The sequence below is a fragment of the Leptonotus elevatus genome, chromosome 11 (genome assembly GCF_054856555.1).
Source record: "Leptonotus elevatus isolate MCC_2025b chromosome 11, RoL_Lele_1.0, whole genome shotgun sequence".
In the NCBI taxonomy this organism is placed as follows: domain Eukaryota; kingdom Metazoa; phylum Chordata; class Actinopteri; order Syngnathiformes; family Syngnathidae; genus Leptonotus; species Leptonotus elevatus.
Window position 1 is genome coordinate 13816657 of NC_141249.1, and position 21018 is coordinate 13837674.

At 38.1% G+C, this 21018-nt stretch overlaps 2 protein-coding genes across 5 annotated transcripts; both read right to left on the bottom strand.

Moving 5' to 3' along the window:
- Window positions 1-1024: 1024 nt before the first annotated feature.
- On the bottom strand, window positions 1025-15322 carry slc1a6 (solute carrier family 1 member 6). Of its 4 annotated transcripts, none has more exons than XM_086088810.1 (14): window positions 15308-15322; window positions 13723-13901; window positions 13467-13626; window positions 13329-13393; window positions 9330-9599; window positions 8988-9125; window positions 7689-7896; window positions 6607-6649; window positions 6318-6443; window positions 6069-6253; window positions 5030-5263; window positions 4284-4478; window positions 3993-4127; window positions 1025-3841 (listed from the first exon to the last, which is right to left on the bottom strand). In XM_086088810.1, exons 5-14 carry the CDS (start codon window positions 9553-9555, stop codon window positions 3643-3645), a joined length of 1689 nt encoding a protein of 562 aa, XP_085944936.1. In that variant the 5' UTR covers window positions 9556-9599; window positions 13329-13393; window positions 13467-13626; window positions 13723-13901; window positions 15308-15322; the 3' UTR covers window positions 1025-3642. The 4 variants fall into 4 exon arrangements, with proteins under 4 accessions (XP_085944936.1, XP_085944935.1, XP_085944934.1 ...); XM_086088809.1 differs by lacking the exon at window positions 15308-15322 and adding an exon at window positions 14325-14667; XM_086088808.1 differs by lacking the exons at window positions 13329-13393; window positions 13467-13626; window positions 13723-13901; window positions 15308-15322 and adding an exon at window positions 11815-12052.
- Window positions 15323-16551: 1229 nt separating this feature from the next.
- Window positions 16552-21009, bottom strand: tax1bp3 (Tax1 (human T-cell leukemia virus type I) binding protein 3). Its single transcript, XM_086088266.1, has 4 exons — window positions 20822-21009; window positions 19498-19617; window positions 18158-18235; window positions 16552-18044 (listed from the first exon to the last, which is right to left on the bottom strand). The coding sequence occupies exons 1-4, from the start codon at window positions 20858-20860 to the stop codon at window positions 17886-17888; spliced, it is 396 nt and encodes a 131-aa protein (XP_085944392.1). The 5' UTR covers window positions 20861-21009; the 3' UTR covers window positions 16552-17885.
- Window positions 21010-21018: the final 9 nt, after the last annotated feature.

Here is a 21018-nt window from a genome sequence, read left to right on the forward strand (position 1 = left end):
TAAGCAATCTTCTCAAGAGTCTTTGTGGGAAACCTTTTATTTACTAGTCTTTTCATCATGGCTCTTTAGCTAGCTAATAGCCTTAGCACTTAGCTATTAGTAGGAGAACAAATGGATAAAAAGTGCAAACATACCTATTAGATGTATTACCTTCATAATGATGTTTACACATTTTTAGTATAATCCTTTCAAACGGTGTGCAAGTAGTTTGTATTAAATGGTATACAGGTTACAAATGACAGCAAGCTAGCTTAGTAGCTTTAATACTTACCCTAGAAATGCAAGAGTCCCAACACGTCTGCTACAAGTCCAACATCGTAAAATAATATTGGGTACGTTTTTGATCTTTATCCTAATTTTATAAGGCTGCTATCATAGCCTACCAAGCACAAAACATAGATAACATTTTAATTTATTTCTAATTAATTAGTTAAATAATTCCAGTCACTATGCAAATAGATAAATCATAAATCATAGCATAACAAAAACTATAGTTTGAAAAATACAATGAATATTAAATTGTTGTCCCCCTTTTAGTAAAATAATATTATGTACAAATGGAAGGTACTGTCAAATTAAAGTTGTAATTACAGCAAATAAGGCAAAAAATAATAATGACTATTATTGCTGTACAACATTTTATGTGTAGGCTAATATTGAGTAATGTGTCACATAGTTTATTTGTTCTGTGCCATGCTTAGTAAAAAAAAAAAAAACACACACACACACAAAAGATAGTCAAGAATGAACAAACACTCTATAAATTGTTAATATACATCGCAAGGAATATTATTAATACTATTAAAATCTATAATATGGCCATTTAGATTTATATGGCCTTACAGTATACTCATCTTAATGGTTTTGAAGTGGTTTGCCAACTACATATTAAGGACATGTTGACGCGTACTTTTGAAGTCGTAATTAAAACCAGCACAACGGTTCGCGCGGTTCATGATTTTGGCTCGTTGAGTGAACATTTTTAGAGTCATTCAGCAGCAGATACATACATCACTAATCAATATTATCTCTACAGCATTGTGCTTTATTTAACAATGTTCTAAACAGACAATGCTCAGTTCAACATAGCACAGTTAGCAAGCTATTAGCATTTAGCCAGAAGTAGAAAGAAATATGAAGTGCACAGTCACACATACCTGCCAAATTCCCAATTTGCAATCCACTTCAAATCAAAAAGTTTGACCAAAGAGGATAATTTCCTCCACCAGGGGTAGCCACAAACACAATTATGATCATCACGTTCGAATTCCTGAGCCATTTATTTCATCACTGTGCCATCAATTCCTGGGGAAACACCAATTTCACATAAATTACATGAAACAATCTAAAACTAAAGCCCATATCGCCTTATGTGTTACAAAGCGTTCGCTTTTCTTATTCTATTCACATGTGAAGCATGAAACTACTGCACATTCAGTACCTCTTCACGATAACAAATATTACTTTGCAACATAACATATTTTCCCCAGCAAAGTAATACATGAACATATTATCATAAAATAACATTAACATAGTGTGTTTCTTTAAAAAGCATACAATCTTAACTGTGTTTATTTAAAATTAGTTCACAGCAGTACAGTCTTTAAAAGTAGAGCAGGGGTCACCAACGCAGTTCCTTTTCTGGGACATTGTGATTTTCTAGGAATTTTGTAGAAGTGATCATTCAAATTGTAAACATTGGCGGAGATTGATAGAAATAGTGCTGGGTGATGAAATTTGCTATATCTGTTTCCTAATTTTTGTGATAAATTGTGAGAAATGATTAATATCTTCACATAAAATGATATATCACTTATTAATAATAACCAAATAATTAGCTCTCAGTTTCAAAAAGGCTGGTGACCCCTCAAGTAGAGCAAAACTATTAAGACTCACAAGAAGTCAATAAGAAGACACACCTTGGCAAATCACTAGAATTTAAAGCAATAGGTAGCAAAGTCCAGTGTTTAACAGCTAAGTGCATTTGCATTTCAACATTTACAGCATGTAAGCAAACTTAACAAAATAAAATGAGATACAATATGCACAATTATTGTGTCACATTGCCGAAGCTCCGCGTCCAGCATCTATTAGAGGTAGTCTTGATGATTAATGACAATCAGTGGAACCTCCTAAGTGCAATGTGATGAAAGAAGTACAATTTGGCATTCAACTTTCATTTTGTTGAAGTTTTACTTTATTTTAATATTTATAACATCTTGGCACTTATATTTGGGTTTAGAATGGTCAAATGTTTTTTTTTTAATGTCTGCAGAGGTAAGAGAGGTTTATGATGGGGACAGTGTAGAGTCAGATAGTTTCAATTCATATTTTTGAATTTGAATGACTTGGCGGTTCCACCAGCATCAATCACACAAAGGATCGTGCTCTACTTTGGAGGTTCCACAAAATGGAATGCCTGCAGAACTAGTGACCGTATGCAAATTATTCACAACAATAACAAAACATAACAAACACAAATCACCAGAAAGAAAATGTTCCCTCAAAAAAACTATATAATTGTATCCCTTAAATTGTGGAGAATACTGGTTTCTTACAGATTCAAAGTCAATTGTGAGAATAAAGTTACATGTATGCAAGAGTAAAGATGTAAGATATCAGAACAAAATTGTAATACTATAATCACACATGTACGCTTGTCAAATGTGTTCACTGTTGTACCTTGTAAATTTCTTAAACAATAACATTGTTCATGTTGTCACACATATACAACAGATTTTTTTTCGTACTAATATAAATTTTTTTTGTCGTGGAACGTTACAATGTTTTTCGTAACTTTTTCGGAGAATAATTACTTCATTTTGTCTTGGAACGTTATAAAGTTTGTCGTAACTTTTTCCGTAGTATAGTTTCTTCAATTTGTCTTGTAACATTTCAACTTTTTTCGTAACTTTTTCGTAGTATAGCTACTTCATTTTTTCATAACTTTTTACAACTTTTTTTCGTAACTTTTTCGTGTGCATAATTAATTTTGTCTCGTAACGTTACAACTTTTTTCGGACCTTTTTTTGTGGTATAATTACTTCATTATGTCTCGTAACGTTACAATTTTTCCCCATATTTTTTATTATAGTAGGGTGGCTTCATTTTGTCTCATGAAGTTACAACTTTTTTCGTAACTTTTTTTCACAGGACGGTGACGTCATTCTGTCTCGTAACATTAAAACATCATTTGTAAGATTTTTTCTTAATATACTGATCTCATTTTTATCAGTATATGACCTAATTTAACTAAGTGTATTTCTATCTTTTCTGTGTAGCATTTATCTTAAATTTGGGTGCTTGGGATTTTGCGTGCGACTTTGACCCTGCCACCTCACCCTGTCCTTTTTCTGCTTTGTGGGGCAATGCGGCACTCTGCCCCCAAGATGCCAAAACAAACATTGTATTCTGCTTAGCAAAGGGCGGATTCACAAACATGTCTTGTGCGACCTCCCAGAAAGGATCCTTGGGTGCTGCAGCTGCCAAGCTAGCTAGTCGAAATTCAATTTCAGTTGTCTAATGTGCCACATAGCTTATTTGTTGTCTGTGCAGTTTGGTGCGTAATTGTAATGATAAGCAGCGTACTTAATTTTTCATTTGAAATCACCTCTGCCCGGCATGAACTACGCCTTTCAGTGGTCACATTGTGGTCTCGCTGTCGTGGTTGCGCATGATGTCGTTGTCCTGGCAAATAAGCTGGTAAGGCTTCTCGTTCTCTTCGATGACCGAGTTGCGCACCTCGTCGTCCTGACTCTGCAGTTCGCCACGAGAGAGGTGCTCCAAGATGCCCGCACCGAGAGAGTCGCCCAGCACGTTGGTGGTGGTACGCAAACGGTCCCTGTGGGGTAAAATGTACTATGAGAGATGTGTGTCGTAATATAAATGTTGCATGGTGGCACCTCATGGGTTGCTCTCGAGCATCACAATGACATTTAAGCAGAAAGGCCCGACCAATCACCCATCACGCTGACATTTAGCGGGCAACTCACAGGAACCAATCCACGGCGATGATGAGCGTTATATCCTCTGTGGGCAGTCCCACCGATGTCAATACAATCACCATGGTAACCAGGCCAGCCTGGGGGATGCCTGCTGCTCCGATGCTGGCGGCGGTTGCCGTGATACTGAGTGGGCGGCGGGAGGGGATGCAGGAGGGGCGGAGACATGTTAAAATGGTTATTGTCATTCCATTGGGGTTAGGAAGAGAAAATGACATTAAAGCGGAGACCCGCATCTCGCCGTACGGCAACTGCGTACTCGCTGATATTTTTCAGCATTACCTGATTGTAAGAATCTGGCCAAAGTTCAGGTCCATGTCGTTGACTTGGGCGATAAAAATGGCCGCCACGGCTTCGTAGAGGGCGGTGCCGTCCATGTTGATGGTGGCGCCCACGGGGAGAACAAAGCGGGTGACCCGTTTGTCCACACGGTTATTCTCCTCCAGGCAGCGAAACGTGATGGGCAGAGTAGCAGAGCTATCAAATGAACAGGATGAAGATTTAATATGTGATTGATTATTATCTGTATGTTATTTAACGGTTGTATAAGAAGGTATCATAAAGCAGTGCAGATCCCCACTATTACTGCAAACTACAACCACAATAATACCAATATGTTAATTCTATTTGCTATCAATCAATCAAAAATTAACATTGTTATTTTTGTAAATACAAATTTTTTAAATATACTTTTGCATTGGATCTTATTGGACTGGGTGTTAGAATAAATGTACATAAGTTATCCCATATTTACTCTTATAGTATTGCAAAGAATGACTCATGCTCTTGCAGCTGCAGAACAAGAACTGTGCCCTGTAAAAAAAAAATAAAAAGAGAGGGTTCGAGAGAGTGTGCCTCAGAGCGGGTAGGAGATTGCAACTGAACCCATCTCTGTCCGTTCCCCTCGCGAGTAGAAATAATCTAAGTCTCTTGTCTTCCTTCCTTGTCTATTGTTTATTAAATGTTCTAGGTTGACTGAACCTGACACTGGTGTACCTAATATTACGGAACAGCTGATCGTGAATCACCTGGAGGAGGTTCCCAGAGCGGTGATGAGCGCCTGCAGCAGGCCGCCGATGAAGCTGTAGGGGTTCTTCCTGGTCACCAGGAAGTAGAGAAGCGGCAGCACGAAGAGGCCGTGGATGAGGAGGCCCACGATGACGGACACGGTGTACATCGCCAGCTGGCCGCCCATCTCCGCCAGATCCTTCATCTCCACGATCTTGCCCGCTATCAGGAAGAGGATGCCCACTGGGGCGTACCTGCCATACAGTTGAGTTGTTGAGGAGAGTGGAGTTTTTAATTGAATGTCTTTAAAAACAATGCTCTTTGCTCTTTGAGTCGTTCATAGATAAACAAGTTACGAGTGCTAGAGCAATAATAAGCAATAATTCAAATGAAATTTATTGTAAATAAATGTTCAATAAAATTGTACATAAACAAACGTTTGAAAATGGTATTACATTGTAGGCTACTTGGAAATAAAATACAGCTTAACAAAAAAATTTTTTTTAATTTAATTAATTTAATTTTAAAATGCATTTAATTTAACGACTATTTTGTGTACCAACAGAGGGAGCTATTTTCTGTATAAACATCTTTGGCTCAATGCTTCAAGTCTCAGTTTTTTTCTGCCTAAAATGGACGCCTCTCCCATAATGCAAGGCAAAAGTTATCTTTGGGAGATAACGGCCATTTTGTGCCGGCAGTAACCACAGAGAATGTAAACATTGCTAGCAAATCCGGTGTGTTTTCATCAAAACTGAGTTTTCATGTATTTCAATATTGCACAAAATGTTGTTTTTAATCACACAACAATCAAAATAAGGCTAATATTAAGTCGTTCTATGGCTGGAATGGATTAATTACATTTCCATTAATTTCAATGAGAAACATTACCTCGGTTTGTGAAGATTTCGGTTTGAGAATGGTGTCAAGAAATAAATTAATTTTGTAACAAAATGTTTTACTGTATATGAGTTTGAGCATGTCTCTTCCAAATTATTCCTAATATTTCAGTATGAGTGTGTTGTGATTTCATAAATGAGCTTGTCTGTGTGCGCTGACCATATGATGATGGCCACCAGCCTCATGATGGCTTCGTTGAGGCAATCAAAGAAGTCCCTGAGGGCTTGACCCTTCAGCTTCATGTTGCCGATGACCAGGCCGAAGCACATGGAGAAGAAGACCAGACCCAAAGCGTTGACGCCATCAGAGGAGCCCGACATGGGCACCGTCTCCTCCAACGTCTCCTGTGAGGGGTGCGAGTGGACATGTGAGACAAGGGACAAGGGGGTGGGAGTCACATGGGCTTACCTGGAAGCTGTGGAGCACCCTGCTGAGGTTCACGTTGACGTCCGTCACGTTGATCGCATCGTCGGTGAGGTTCAGGCTCACCGTCACGTTCCTCGTTTGTATAATCCTCTTGTAAATGGTTTTGTACTGTAATGTGACAAGCCAGCAGAACTGTAGACTAGCAATATCCAGTTTGAGTAGATATTTTCATTTGTATTATTAAAAAAAAAAAATAATAATAAAATGTTTCATCAGAAAACAAGTCGTTTTAAGTTCATCTTTTTTTCTTTTTTTAGATGTATTGTCTTACCTGCTTGAAACAAGCTTCGACAAGATTGGGTGGAAACATGTTCCTGAAGAAACGAAAAATATTGTGATATATTTTGTCCGTAATGCAACACTGTAAACATTTACCAGGGAAAAAACACAAACAAAAGTTATGTCTTAATTAACAGCTACAACATTAGGTATGCAAGATTTACAAACATTATGAAATATATACATATAAAAGATTTTATTTATGGATTGAAAAGACTTTTAAGAGTCTTTCATCATTCAATTGAAAATATTTCGTCATTGCTGAAGGAAGTTGGGGGGGGGGTGGTGGGGGGGCTAACATTATCACATTTAATTAGACCTTTTTTTAAAGGACAATTTTAATAAAGACCGACTACTGGAGCTTTACAGATTGTGCACCTCATAATATGGAAAAAGTATTTTACTACAGACCGTAACATTACATGCAAGTTTAATCTTTCCATGGACATCCATTGAAGACTATTGAAACTAAAATGATCAACCCTTGACAATTAATTGATTTTTTAAAACTAATTTTATATTATACTATGCTTGTTTACATAATCATTACTTTACAAAATACATTTTACAATAGCTGTATTATTTTTTGGGTGCCGTCAATCTGTTCCAGCACCCAAAAGAACAAAAAAAAATCAAATGCATTTTTAAATAGGAAAAATGGCACTTTGTAAAAATGTACTTTATAAAAACATAGAGTAATTATATATGATATAATGTAGAGAATTACACAATTTTTGCCGCATTTTTGCTTCAATTCAATGTACGTTGCGCTGCTCCTTTTGGTGTGCATGCCTTGGCCACCTGGGGGCAGTATAATACAGATGTAAAGCTAAATCAGGGATTGGGAGACACTGTGGCCCCTTGATTAATTTAAAAATAAAATAAAATACAAACCCCTAAAACTCTTCTTTTTTTTTTTAAAGCTAATAAACATTTAATATACATTTTCCATAAAAAAAGAGTGGAAAAACCAGGGGGGGGGAAACAAAATATATTGATATATAAAAAAATAAATAGGAAAAAAACAAAACAAATACACTTGCACTATAGGAGGTGATAAAGATACTGGACTACCTGATGAGGTCCAGGAAAGCATCCGTAGCTTGGACCAGTTCCACATTTCCACTCTTGGCTACAGGGCTGAACCTGCTGCCTTTCCCAGGCTTGATGATGATCACGACGACGATGCCGATGAAGACGGCGATCAGGGTGGTCACCATGTAGTAGACCACAGCACGCACGCCCATTTTACCGGACGCTTTGCTGTCCAGTGACGACATTCCTGCAACAGAGTATGTTATTGCTGTTAAATATGCTGTAGCCTATATTTCTCTGTATACATACTGTTTACCATTAAGTTAGACCTGTAAATATACCAAAATGTACACATTAGTGTGGTGTATAATATTTATGCATTTGCGTTTCTGTTTGGATGTTAAGTGAATTTCATTGGCTGTGTGTTTAATGGAAATAACTGTTTAATCTACTTTCTAGTCCCAAATTATTACTTATATCTCAGTTCAGGTGCTACACTCTATGCAACACTTTAAGGTCAATCAGGTCACTTTTGGATTTGAATTCAAGGTTACTAGACCATGAAACTTCTTCTAACTAGTAGATTAACACTTTAGCTGTTCACAAGGGTTACTCCTGCAAGCCTCTGGCCAATAGTTTTCAGACTGGATTCGGGTTCGAATTCCCCGCCCTCCGTCTGCCTATGTGACGTCATGTGCACGTTATGTACTTGAAGAAGGGTGTGTGCACATTAATTTTTCCGCAACTGGCGGCAGTAGCGATTCAAAATGAAATGTTCTGCGTTCAGCAGCTTTACTGAAAACTAATGAAAATAACGGGGGGGGGGGGGGGGGGGGGAACAAAAAAAACAAAATTAAACACAAAAAAAAGAAAACAAAATTAAACTACATTTAATGTTAATAAAATTAACTAGGACTAGTTATAATACAGTGAAAATGTCCTTCATTTTCATTTTTGACAGCTAATATATACATGAGATTTGTGGTTTAATTTTAAATGTATTTAATTCAGTAATAATTATTGGCCGTACAGAATTTATATTATTAAAAATAATACTAAAACTAATCAAACCTAAAATAAAAGTAAGCAATAAAATAAATAAAAAACGAATACAACTAAAATAAAAATTAACGCAAATGAAAAATCCAAACCTGTGCGTTCAGAGTAATGGTCAGCTTTTATTCTTTTAATAATTAGCCAGTCTATCAAAACATCACCTTAAATGAACGCGATTCTTGGCATAAAAAAGATTGGGGAATGCTATTATGCTATTATACAAAAAACCCTTAACATACTTGGGACCTGTATCAACTTGCCATGAGCGTGTTGAAAATGCACCTGTAACCAGGCTGGAGACGATGAGAGGCAGCACCAGCATCTTAAGCATCCTCATCAGCAGCTCCCCGGGAAAGGAGAAGTACTTGATCTCTCTCGGGGACAAGTTGTGGGAGCGCAGCGAGAAGCCAAGGACGATGCCTGAAGAAAGAGAAAGTTACACAGCATATAAAATAATAAATGACTCATCTGGTTGGCATCTGCCAAGGTTGTAAAAGTATCTATTTTCACACAGTAAAAGTTTTCAAACGCAGCAAGTCGAAGCAAATATCACTTAAAAGTACAGATACCTAACAAAAAAATCGACTTCAGTACAGTAAGATCATGTAAGACAAGCACACTCACCCACAGCCACGGCAGCAATGGTGAATAAAACAAAGAGGTTTCTTTTGAGGAAATCTTTGACGCTCTCCTTGCTGATGGAGCTTATTTTCTCCTTCATGATGCTCGCTCTCCTCTCCATGGCCGCACAAACTCGTCTCTTCAAGTCTGCTGGCTCGTGCACGGGGGCTTTGTCCGCGTCCTCGTTCAGAAAAAGGCTCGTGCTGGTGGACGGGGGCTTCTCGCTCATTATCAGCTCTAGAACCTGGTCCAGGAGGCAGGTCTCGTGTGAAACTGGACAAAGGACAGGAGTGAGGGGGAAATGAATGGTGGATATAAAAAAAAATTACACACCCTTTCTTAAATGCTAGGTTTTTGTGGAATAGAAAAATGTGAGCAAAATGAATCATTTCAAAATCTTTGCTAACTTTTATGTGAATTGTTCAACTCAATTGAAATAGTTTGTGTTCTATTCAAGAGGGGGGGGGGGACTGATAATGTGATTGCACAACTGTACACACCCTTTTAGAACAGGGATGTGTTCAGAATTAATCAATCACATTCAAACTATGAAAATAAGCCAGGAAAAGTCTACAAAAACATCTGAAAATTATTAGGGGGTTAATGTTTTAATGGTGGCAGGTGTGCGCTGACTCCCGTTTAACACTAACTCTAAAACCTGAATACATCCACATGACCACATCCCGGTGAAAAGCGGGTTGTACACTTGTGCAACCACATTATTTTTATTATTTCAATTGCTTATTTTTACTTCCCTTCTCATTAAATATATTTTAAAATTCTATTTAGTTGCACAGATATTGGTTATATCAAGAGTGATTTTTTTTTTATTATTATTATTATTATTATTATTATTTATATTGGTCTGACTTTGATCTATTTATGGATTTATTTATTACATCTAGAAGAAAAAAAAGAGACATTTGAACAGGGGTGTGTAGACTTTTTAAATCCACTTTTTACACTTACTGGACACTTTACACCCAAACAAGCTTTTGAGATCCAGGTCAAGAATTCATATTTTACACAAAAAAAAAACATGTACTGTATTGTCTTTTGTCAGAGAGGTATTCATTTTACAAATGTATCAATGTTTCAGTATGATCATTACTGTCATTGTTGTTCTAACATTTTGAGTATCTTTGTACTGAAATAGATAAGAGACAAGACATAACAGCAGCTCTCAGCGCTTAGTGTAATTTATGACCACAACAATAATAAAAATAAAATAATAAATATAAATAATAATAAATAATAAAATAATAGCCGTCCCACAGTGTCAGTAAAAACTGAGCATTATTATTTTTGCAAAGATACAATTTGAAATTATTGAATCAAAATATGATGTAACTACAACTTGTTTCCCTGACTTAACTGTTATTTGACCACCGCAAATAGTTCCATCAAAAAAAAAGTACTTTCAACAACATGGAAAAAAGGCTGTCAAATACAATATGAAACATTTCCAAAGCCTTACCGTTTTGAGTTGTGTGGAGTAACACAAAGAAGTGGTCGGGAACGTACGTGGCGGTTGGCTTCAAGCTGTCTTATCTAAGTAGGTTACAAAGTTTCCTGTCACTTGGCCTAAACAAACAATTTTATATGTTTAACGACAAGGAAAGAACAGGCGGGGTCTTTATCTGCTTTCTTTGTACCTTTTGTGGCAGCCTCTTCTTTTATAGCTTCATTTATTGACACCACATTTATTAATAATGCCTTTTGGGCAACCATATTTTCTGCTTCTTCTTTTTTTTTAGAGCAACTTTTAGCATTTGTGCCATAAACCACAACTACTGTTCAGGTTAACACTTGGTAACCACTTGGTGTTGGTATATTGACTATTACTGTAACCGGATCATTGTTTTGATTTGATTTGCATAAAAATAATAATAATTAAAAATATTGAAAATAAATATTGTGAAGCCAAAACTTGTAAACAGCAAAAATAATAATAAGAAGGAAAAAAAAGCAATTGAAGCAAACAAGAAACAAAACTTAACAACATATTAAGCAACAAAAAATATAAAGTAAGACAGTCATCAACCCAGTCTTTGGTAATAAGTTAGACATACATGTTCAAATGTGTTAGAATAAAATAAAATAAATAGTGTTTTAATATAAAAAAAAGAAAGAAAATAGTTTGAATATATTTTTTTTATTTAAATAGATACAAATAAAACATTCTAAAAATCATGATATAGCAAATATTTATAATTAAATCCCAAAATATGATACAAATCATTATTTGAATTCCAATACTGATGATTCTGCTGCTAGAAGAAGAATGTGCAGCATTTCACACCTCCAGAGAAAATCACTTTGGACCAACCTTGTCAAAACATACTAGGACGCCAAGCTGCTGTTGCACCATTTTGCTGACAACATGTCCTGTTACTTTAGCTTAGATTCACTTCTAATATTCCTCTAATTAAATGTCTGACTTTCAGAGCAAAAAACATACATCTCCTAATAGACTGTCAAAACTCACCGCTCATGATTCAGCGTGGTGAAATAGTCCCATCTAAGTGTGACACTAACTGCAATGTGTGCCCAGAGGTGAGGCATCCAATGATGTAAGTGCGATGCTGTTCTGCCCTCATGAGCAGACAGACATAAAAAAAAGCCTCTCACATGTTCTGACCTTTTTATACCTCCACATAAACACACACACACACTGACCACACACCAATTAGAGTGCAAGTACAAGTCTACAAAAGGCCAATCATCGCCTTCTATCCTTTATGTTCTGTTCTCAACTCGTCCTTGACATGACAGGAAGTTAAACTAGGGTAGAGTTACAGAATTAAATTTGCCAACTTTGATATCCAAGATTCAAAAGATAATGAAAAGTTCATGTAAACTGGACTAGCACAAAGATTACATAGCATGGCGAGATGGATATGGATGGACAGATATTATCGGTTGTAGTCAATCTATCATAAGGGTAAGATGGATGGATGGATGGATGGATGAACGAATAGATGGATGGATTGATGGATGGATGGATAAACGGACGGACAGACAGATGGAACGATGGATGGATGGATAGATGGACAAACAGATGGATGGATGGATGGACAAACAGATGGATGGATGGATGGACAAACAGATGGATGGATGGATGGGCGGATGGACAGACGGATGGATGGATGGGCGGACGGACGATAGAAGGCTAGATGCATGGATGGATGAATGGATGGATGATGGATGGATGGATAGATGGACAAACAGATGGATGAACGGATGGATGAACGGATGGATGATAGAAGGATGGATGATAGAAGGATGGATGGATGGATAGATAGATGGGCGGACTGATGATAGAAAGATGGATGCATGGATGAATGGACGAATGGATGGATGGACAAATGGATGGATGGATGGGCGGACTGAAGGACGGATGGATAGACGGACAGTCGGATGGACAGATGGATGGATGGATGATGAATGGATGGAGGGATGGACAAACAGATAGATGTATGTATGTATGTATGTATGCATGGATGGATGAATGAACAGATGGATGGATGGATATAGATGGATGGACGGATGGATGATAAAAGGATGGATGGATGGATGGACAGATGATAGAAGGATGGATGGATGGATTCTTATGGACGGGCAAAAGGTTGGGCCGATAAGACAATGATACACTTGCTTCTAGTTAAGCAGTGATGAAGGACAAATCGACAGATTGATACATTTTGGCAGTAAGCAAACTGTCAAGAGGTTATGAAAAGATGTATGAGTGAATGGACATGCAAGGGCGGTTGGAGGAACAGACAGATACCTTTAGTAGAAAAGGATGGATGGATGATGGACAGATACCATTGGTTCTAGTTAAACTGTCGTAAGACTACAGATAAAAGACAGCTTGATTGATAAGACAGATAGATAGATAGATAGATAGATAGATAGATAGATAGATAGATAGATAGATAGATAGATAGATAGATAGATAGATAGATAGATAGATAGATAGATAGATAGATAGATAGATACCCTCATGGTGGAAGTCATGGGTCTGGCAGTCTGCAGATCTTCAGCGTGTTCCTTCCTTCAAGAAGCTGCAAAGCAAGGATGAAAACTTTCATTCCGAAAGAAGCCATCGTGTCACTTCTTCAGAAAAGTCCCACACACCTGAACGGAAGAAGCGCTTCTCCCTCTGCGCCGTGGAGGTCTTCTCTCTGTGCCGAGGAGCTGATAATGAACTGGTGTTGCCCACACACTCCACGCTAGCCCACCATCACGTTCTGCGGTGGTCGGTGAAGCCTCCGGCAGGGAACGGCGCCCGGGAGCTCTGCGTGGGAGGAGGAGAGGTTAAGGATCCTTCAGCGGGGAAGAAAAAAAATGAATTATGAAGACAGACCACCTGATGCATGCCCACAACACTCACATGGGGTGAAATTCACGACACCTCTCTTAATAGATGACTTAAAATGTGCAATGATGGCCACTTTTGTCGCGTAGCGTCACGCAATGATTTGGAACTCCCCCGCGGAGGAATTCCAGCAGCCTTCTTACGTTGGTTAATTGGAAACTCTCAGTACTTGTGGTGCCGCTGGAGGAGAGTGCCTGTAAAAAGACTGTACTGCTATGACAACATGCATCTGCTCATGGATTTGTAACCCTTTGGCACCCAGCCTGACATCCAGGATGACGCCCTCACGCCCATTCAGCATGCTCGCACAATTCATATGCAAACGTTGGCTTCAAATCATCGGGATGAAACTGCACAATTTGTATTATTAATTGTCCCATTAAAGCTGACCATCACAAGGACACCAAAGCTGGTTCATCGGAATAAAGTTACATTTGATAACCTAAGTTCTCAAACTTCGCTGTACATTCTATGTTGACTAATATAATATATATATATATATATATATATATATATATATATATATATATATATATATATATATATATATCATATTTGTTGAAATTGTCAGTATGACCTGAAAGTAGTACAAGAGTGAAATTATGTTATCTACTCACCAAGAAAGTGTATTGCTTCTTATTGATTTTTAATTGACTGAACATTCGAAAAATAAATAAATAAAACTCCATATCAGTAACATCTTATGTAACCGTAACTGTTCATTACAAATAAAACAAGCTACTGCTATCGACGTAGCAGCCGTGACAAACGTCGTCTTGTTTTTAGCGCTAATGCTAGTTTAATGCTAGCTATGCTATTTTGCTGACGCTTGATATGTGTTCTATGAATTTCAGAATTGCATTATTGCAATGCTAGTGAGGAGCTTTGGTCAAACACCTGAGGGTGGGGAGGATGTAGTAAACTGCAATTAAATTTTTACTAACAACTGCAATCTAACCATCAACATATAATAAAAATTCAGTGACACATTGGAAAGAAAATAATAAAGATGTAATTTAAATAACAAAATGTACGGGCTGAAATTTTAAAAACTTAAATAAACCTAAGAATATAAAAGCAAGATATATTGAATAAATAATCAAATAGATAGATAGAATAAATTATAAATACACAAATTAATTGTCTGAGATGTGACAAATATTGTCAGTTTAGATTGCTAATGTGGTCCTATTATCATTAAGACTATTTTTGTGATGTATTGTGATCTGTAAACCCCTCAAAAAGAAACCAAACCGAAGTGAAGTCTGAATCGCGCATTTAGTTAGCGCTGCTGTACTGACGTCATCGGAAAACTCGACGGCGCTTAAATCGATTTTTTTTTCTTAAATCTTCAAGTATCCTGCTTTTATATTCTTATGTATATTTACGAATTGGCAATTTCAGTTATTTCAATTACATCTTTAATAATTTCTTTCCAATGTTTTACCGTAAAAATTATAACTTTATTGAACCATTTTAAATGGTAAATGTCCAGCCAATCCTGTAGTGTGACGTCTTCTGTAGGCGACCCCGATACAATCTAGCAGCCCGATCACAGTTGGTACCGACAACGGAGTAAAAATCCAGCATGGCTACAAACCGAGGAGAGACACGTCCTTGTTGAATGTCGTTGTTGCGGGAAAAGCTTGATGACAGAAGAGTGACGTTACTCATATAGACGAATTTGATTGGCCCGGCCTGTTTTCGGCCGGTGCCGAATCGCTATTTATGGACACCTGTCCATAAACTATGTGGCTTGCCAGGCTAGCAAAGCAGACCCAAAACATGACTTATCAATGCCTGACACCTGACTATTTACGCCCAGTAGTTTATTGGAGAGGTTTAACTGCATACTAGAAGGCCAAAAGTAGCAATAACAGTGGGCAAAACATTACAAGTAAAACATGGTGTGCTAAACTGCATTACAAGGATATTGAATAAACCCTCAAACGGCTTTCCATTCTAACAAGCATTGAATGTAAACGGTCTCCCCGTCAGATTCTACACCAGCGTAGGACCAAAGTGATAGGAACAGATTTCATCGCCATGGCAACACAATCATCTTGCCACATAACGTGGGAGGAACGCATCATGTACTGTAATCCCCATTTAGAGGGATGTAATTATTCACACGCCTGCAGGAGGCAAGGCTTCTCTTTGTGCTCTGCCGAAACACATTTGAGTGCAACAATCCCAACAGGCTGCTTAAACGCTTTACACAAGTAAAATAATTATCTGTAAGGCTACCGAGTCATCTTAGGGCCATGGTAACAAAATAATGACTAGCGGTCGTCGATGCCAAATGCTGATTGACTTTAAGCACACTTTTATGTCTTGTAATGAAGTCTCCGTGGCCACTTAGAACGAGTCCATTAGCTACCTAGCAACATTAAGGGTGTTCATGTTGTGCTATTAGTGACAACAAACTCAGACATTGGGAGCCATGTTTGCGTAGCCCCTTTATTGCCTCATCACATTGCGGAATAGTATTAGGATGCCAAGGCGAGTGGAATGGAGCGTGCTTCCCTTCGACCCAGGAGGGCACGCACGCGCATACACTTTGCTCATCAATTATTTCTCAAAAGGAATGAGCAATGCCCGAGCTCGACCCAGTGCTATGACATGACAGCAACAGAACGTGAGGCAGCAAATTACTCTCAGGAAGAAGTAGGGGGGAAAAAAATACATACACAACAATCTCCCAAACCACAAAAGACATCAAATTAGGAGTATTGAAGCATTTTTAAGTTACACACACCTCAAGCCGAGCCGGAGCCACACAAAGCTATTTCAAGGCTCCGCTCAAGAAAAAGGCTAGCAACAAAAATAAAGCACTGAGCCTGATTTCATTATTTATGCCTTTTCTTTTTAATCCAAAACATCTGGATTAGTACAATCGAATAGCAAACTTTTGGCCTGTGACGCAAGTTAGACAAAATTTGAAAGCAGACAATGATCATTGACATTCCAAAGCAATGGGTCCCAGGTGGAAGAGTTCGGAAACACCCTATATTAGATTCACTTTAAAATGTCTTTAAAGTCATATTTCCAACAAACAAAAAAGGGGATTCTATCATTCTGGTCACCAACAGGATAAACATCCCATCTTTTTTTTTGTGTGTGTGTATAAATCTTCGCCAGTGTTTACATTTTCAAGTGATCACTTCCTTACCTAGAAAATCCCAATGTTCTATTACTTTTGAGTTATTTTTTTTTTAAACATGCTCGCGGACCACTCTTGTGGATCTTGGGGACTACCTGGTGCCCACGGGCATCATGTTGGTGACCCCTGGTTGAGAGTCTTCAATGAAGCTTTCGGAAACTTCACACTGGAAAATTCGAAAGCAGAACCTCGGAACTGTGAGCCAAACATGCCAGGATAACTCAAAGTTAGGACATTTCCGTGGGAATGTTTGGGAAATGGCAGAAAGCACAAATTACCAGATGATTACTACGAAGGGTCATGTTTTCCCAAACGATGTCCAACATCTAATATTTCCAAATTCCTTCGCTTAACTTCCCATGAAAAGCTTCTGGAAATTTACCAGAACAGTTGAGCCCTTTTCAAAAGAGCCACTGAAAAGAAAAGGCATCAACGTAACGAAAAGAATAAAAAAAATACATCGGACCATTTGTACTGTTAAAAACGTGTGCTTCATCACCATGGTAACAAAAGCACGCTTGCAATTATACGCATCTTTGCTTTTACTTTGGCAACTCTTGCACTGACATACAAATAACTGCCAAATACTGATTTTTGTTTTTCTGTCATTTGAGGTGTGACTTTCTCACCACATTCAGACCATTTGTGATTAAATGTTGGATGCCGACATACTGTCTCGTGTCTATGATCAAATCCAGCACATTTCGACTGACACTGTAATAGCCAAATTAATGTGGTTTATTATTGTGGTTGTCATTTGCATTGGTGAAGAATTAGTGATCGCTACATTACAAATGCATACAACCAAAATAATAAAAGGTATTAATTAGAATAAAAATCACTCATGCAGGTCCACAGTAAAGCTACAGGTTTCATTCAGTCAGTTCAAAATGGTGTCTTGTGTGTACCAAAATTGCATCTCTCCTCTTCAATGCTACATAGAAAATGTTGTTTTTTTGAGTGTGGAATAAAAAAGACACATCTTCCTCTTGTCCATTGACTTAACATTTGGTGCTCAGTGCTGCGTTCGGAGGTGATGCCCCGTCATTGAATTTTTCACAGCGTCCTCCAGTGACTTCCTGGTGACCAGAAGTCGCACCACGTCCTCTGTCTTCTTGGTCAGTCTTTTGCGGGCCTGGTCGTGAGTCACCATGGTCATGTCCCAGCCGTTTACCTGCAAGCGCAAACAATGTGGATTTATTTGCTTGAAATAATAGTCTTCTTGTATTGTAGCGTCTGTGGAAAGCTCGTGTTCACTTTGCGCCATCTAGTGGCGGTTTCAAGCACCTGCATAATTTTGTCGCCCATCATCAGGCCAGCCTCCTCTGCTGGTCCGTTTGGCGTTATTCTGGTCACATAGATGCCCTGAAGAAAATATATATAAAAATGATTCTTTCATAAAGTGGCATCCTAAAAGTAAAATAATTTACAGCAAAGAGTACCAAAAAAAAAAGTTCAGTGGAATGTCTAAGGCTGACTCAAACTCATTAAGTCATCACAAAAAGTTTTCAACAGAAAGGGAAATTTTTGAAGTAGTATTTTTACCCTATTTGTGTGTTAAACGCTGTTAATATGAACTAAAAGAATTCTTAAGCTTAACTTGACACGAATGTGCCTCATGAGTTTTTACAGTCTGTACTATCACAAAAAAAGCTAAACACTACTTTATATTGGAGTAAAAGTTTGTTTACGACACATTACTTCTGGTGTGTGTTCTTCTCACGTTTGCTTCTTTTAGATGATGGATGCAAAAAAAAAGCTAAAGAAAACAGCAAAATGCACATCCAGAGACATATCTCTGCCCAAAACAACAAAAAAAAGTCCCGCTTGATATGCGCCACACATGATGGAACTCGTTTTTTTCTTTCTTTGTGAACCACTCCTCAGCTAGTCACACTTTTCGAGCATTTTCTAGCATGCTAAGCTGCCACAAGATGGCATCAAATAGGAAAGTAGTAATTGTTGTCATGGAATATGTTGAAGAGATTCATTTTGATTTAGAGATGAAGATCTTTGTGTGTCGGTGGTGAGCTAAGTTTAACCTAACATGTCAGCGGAAGTTACAGAGAGCATTACACAGATCCAAACCCAACACATCAAAACTGCGCGGCAGTCATACCAACCACTAGACCAACGAGATGCCTTAGCAAACATTTCAAGGTAACAATAATAGCAGGAAAAAATCTATTCTAAATATTGTGCAATGTGAACCAACAATACGGACAGAACCTGAACGTGTATTTATGTAAGACAATGGTGCTTGTGTCAACCTGTTGCCAGCTTGTCATATTATGACATCATCTTTGTAAGTCACCCGAGGCCTTCGATGATATGTTCAGACATGCTGTTGATAACTTCTCTCACCACACTTTTGTTTCAACAGGTATAATAATAATAGCTCCCTTTTGGTTTAGCGAGTTATTTGCACCTCCATATTTGATCTTTCACACACACATCTCACAACAACCTTTTACACAGAAATCTGAAAAATGACACAGCAGACCAAAAATGGGGGTAGGGGGTCCTCTTTTCCAGGCAGTTAGTGATGCACTTAATCCCCCTCACTATAAGAACACAAAAACAATACAGTACCCGTTTTATTTATTACATAAAAAGAGTGCACTTACTTTGTCACTCTTGTCCTCAGAAAATGGGTTCTGACCAGGATCCTGGTCGATCCCTCCTCCGATGCTGAAACCCAGGATGAGATTGTCTCCCTGTCGCAACTTCTGGATCTCAATCCTTTGCTGTTTGGTAGAAGAAAAACAACAGGTGCTCAAATATGCGACAGCACACCCATGCAGAACAAATGGCTAATCTGAGGGGATCCCCCTCTGGGACAGAACCACAGCTGCATGCAATTGAGGGGTCGCTCATCAACACAATGACTTCCTGTGTGCGTGTGGAGGGTTAGCAGACATTCCGTCAGCGGTGCAGCTGATACAATGAGGTCAAAAGAGGGCCTGGAGCTGCCTAGAAGTTATTCAGTCAATGAGGTGTCGCGAGTCACTTTTATGAACCTCAAATAGTTATAATTATGCAGCGAATGTGTAAAAAGCGCACCGTCCATATGAGGGATTTGCTTTAGGGCCATATAAGTAGGCTTTGCCCAGCACTGCATTATTTTATTTTATTTTTTTAAGTGTTGCAGGTGAGCTGGAGCCTGTCCCAGGTCACTTAAAACAAACAACCATTCACCCTTATGAACAAGAGTCTTCAGTGAACCTCAAGTGTTTGATTTTGGAATGTAGGTGTTTTCGAACAGCCTAAACCACAAAACTGCGGGAGATATGCTCGTCACACCTCTCTAATGTGCAACCCATAACACACAATACTAACAACAGGTCCATTTATACGTGTATTTTAGAGGATTAAGTAGGGAATATGTTTGGGAAACGGAAGGTATAGATATAAATAAATGACGAGTAAATAATATACTATCCAGTGACTCGCTGGCAAGAAAAATGCTTAAAGAGTATACTGAGCTCCAGTGCATATGGTCGTAATTAAAGATAAATCCCATTTCCCACAGCAACTGAAGGCACCACACTTCTATGGAAGCTTGAAAATCACGTCATCGACGGTGACGCCCATTGGGCTATCGACAATCATTTGTCAAACGTAAAGCTAAACTGTTATATTTTAAATGTTGATTTGAATAATTAAATTGTTAATGTCTTAAGTTCAATCACTGTTACTAACGTTTTGCGTCAGCGTTGATGCGTTCAAGTGCCCAACAAAGAGAGTCATCCTTCGTTGCTAGCTAGAGAACAATTCAACTAAAAATATATCGGGAAATATTAAGTTGGTTATTTAACAGTGATAATTTATACATGCGTCAAATATAGGCGAGTGACAATGAAAACATTATCTTTGCTTGAACTTGACGTAAGAATGTGAACAATGGAGTAACGTTGAGCGTCCCAGTCCTACTCCCAAACTTCAACTTACCACAACAGCAGTCAGCGGCTGTCCGGGGATGAAAGACATTTTGTTGTTAGAATGATCTGGAAAGCAAAAAAATAACGACAACGACGATAACTTAAAGGAAATGTTTAAAAGGGAGAAATAAATCCAAAGTGGGGCAACTTCCTTGATGACTACTACATGAGTTACAGCAGGGCTGATCCCTTGCTTGAAAATTGGGC

What these genes read in the sequence shown, in the direction of transcription:
- slc1a6 (XM_086088808.1), bottom strand. An exon ending in CATTGCTGCCGTGGCTGTGG is followed by an intron (nt 9,126 to 9,329) that starts GTGAGTGTGCTT and finishes CTCTTTCTTCAG; the next exon opens with GCATCGTCCTTGGCTTCTCG. An exon ending in GCTCTGGGAACCTCCTCCAG is followed by an intron (nt 4,479 to 5,029) that starts GTGATTCACGAT and finishes TTCATTTGATAG; the next exon opens with CTCTGCTACTCTGCCCATCA.
- tax1bp3 (XM_086088266.1), bottom strand. Translation starts at nt 20,860, where the DNA reads ATGTCTTTCATCCCCGGACAGCCGCTGACTGCTGTTGTG. An exon ending in AGCCGCTGACTGCTGTTGTG is followed by an intron (nt 19,618 to 20,821) that starts GTAAGTTGAAGT and finishes TCTACCAAACAG; the next exon opens with CAAAGGATTGAGATCCAGAA. An exon ending in CTGAGGACAAGAGTGACAAA is followed by an intron (nt 18,236 to 19,497) that starts GTAAGTGCACTC and finishes TATTTTCTTCAG; the next exon opens with GGCATCTATGTGACCAGAAT.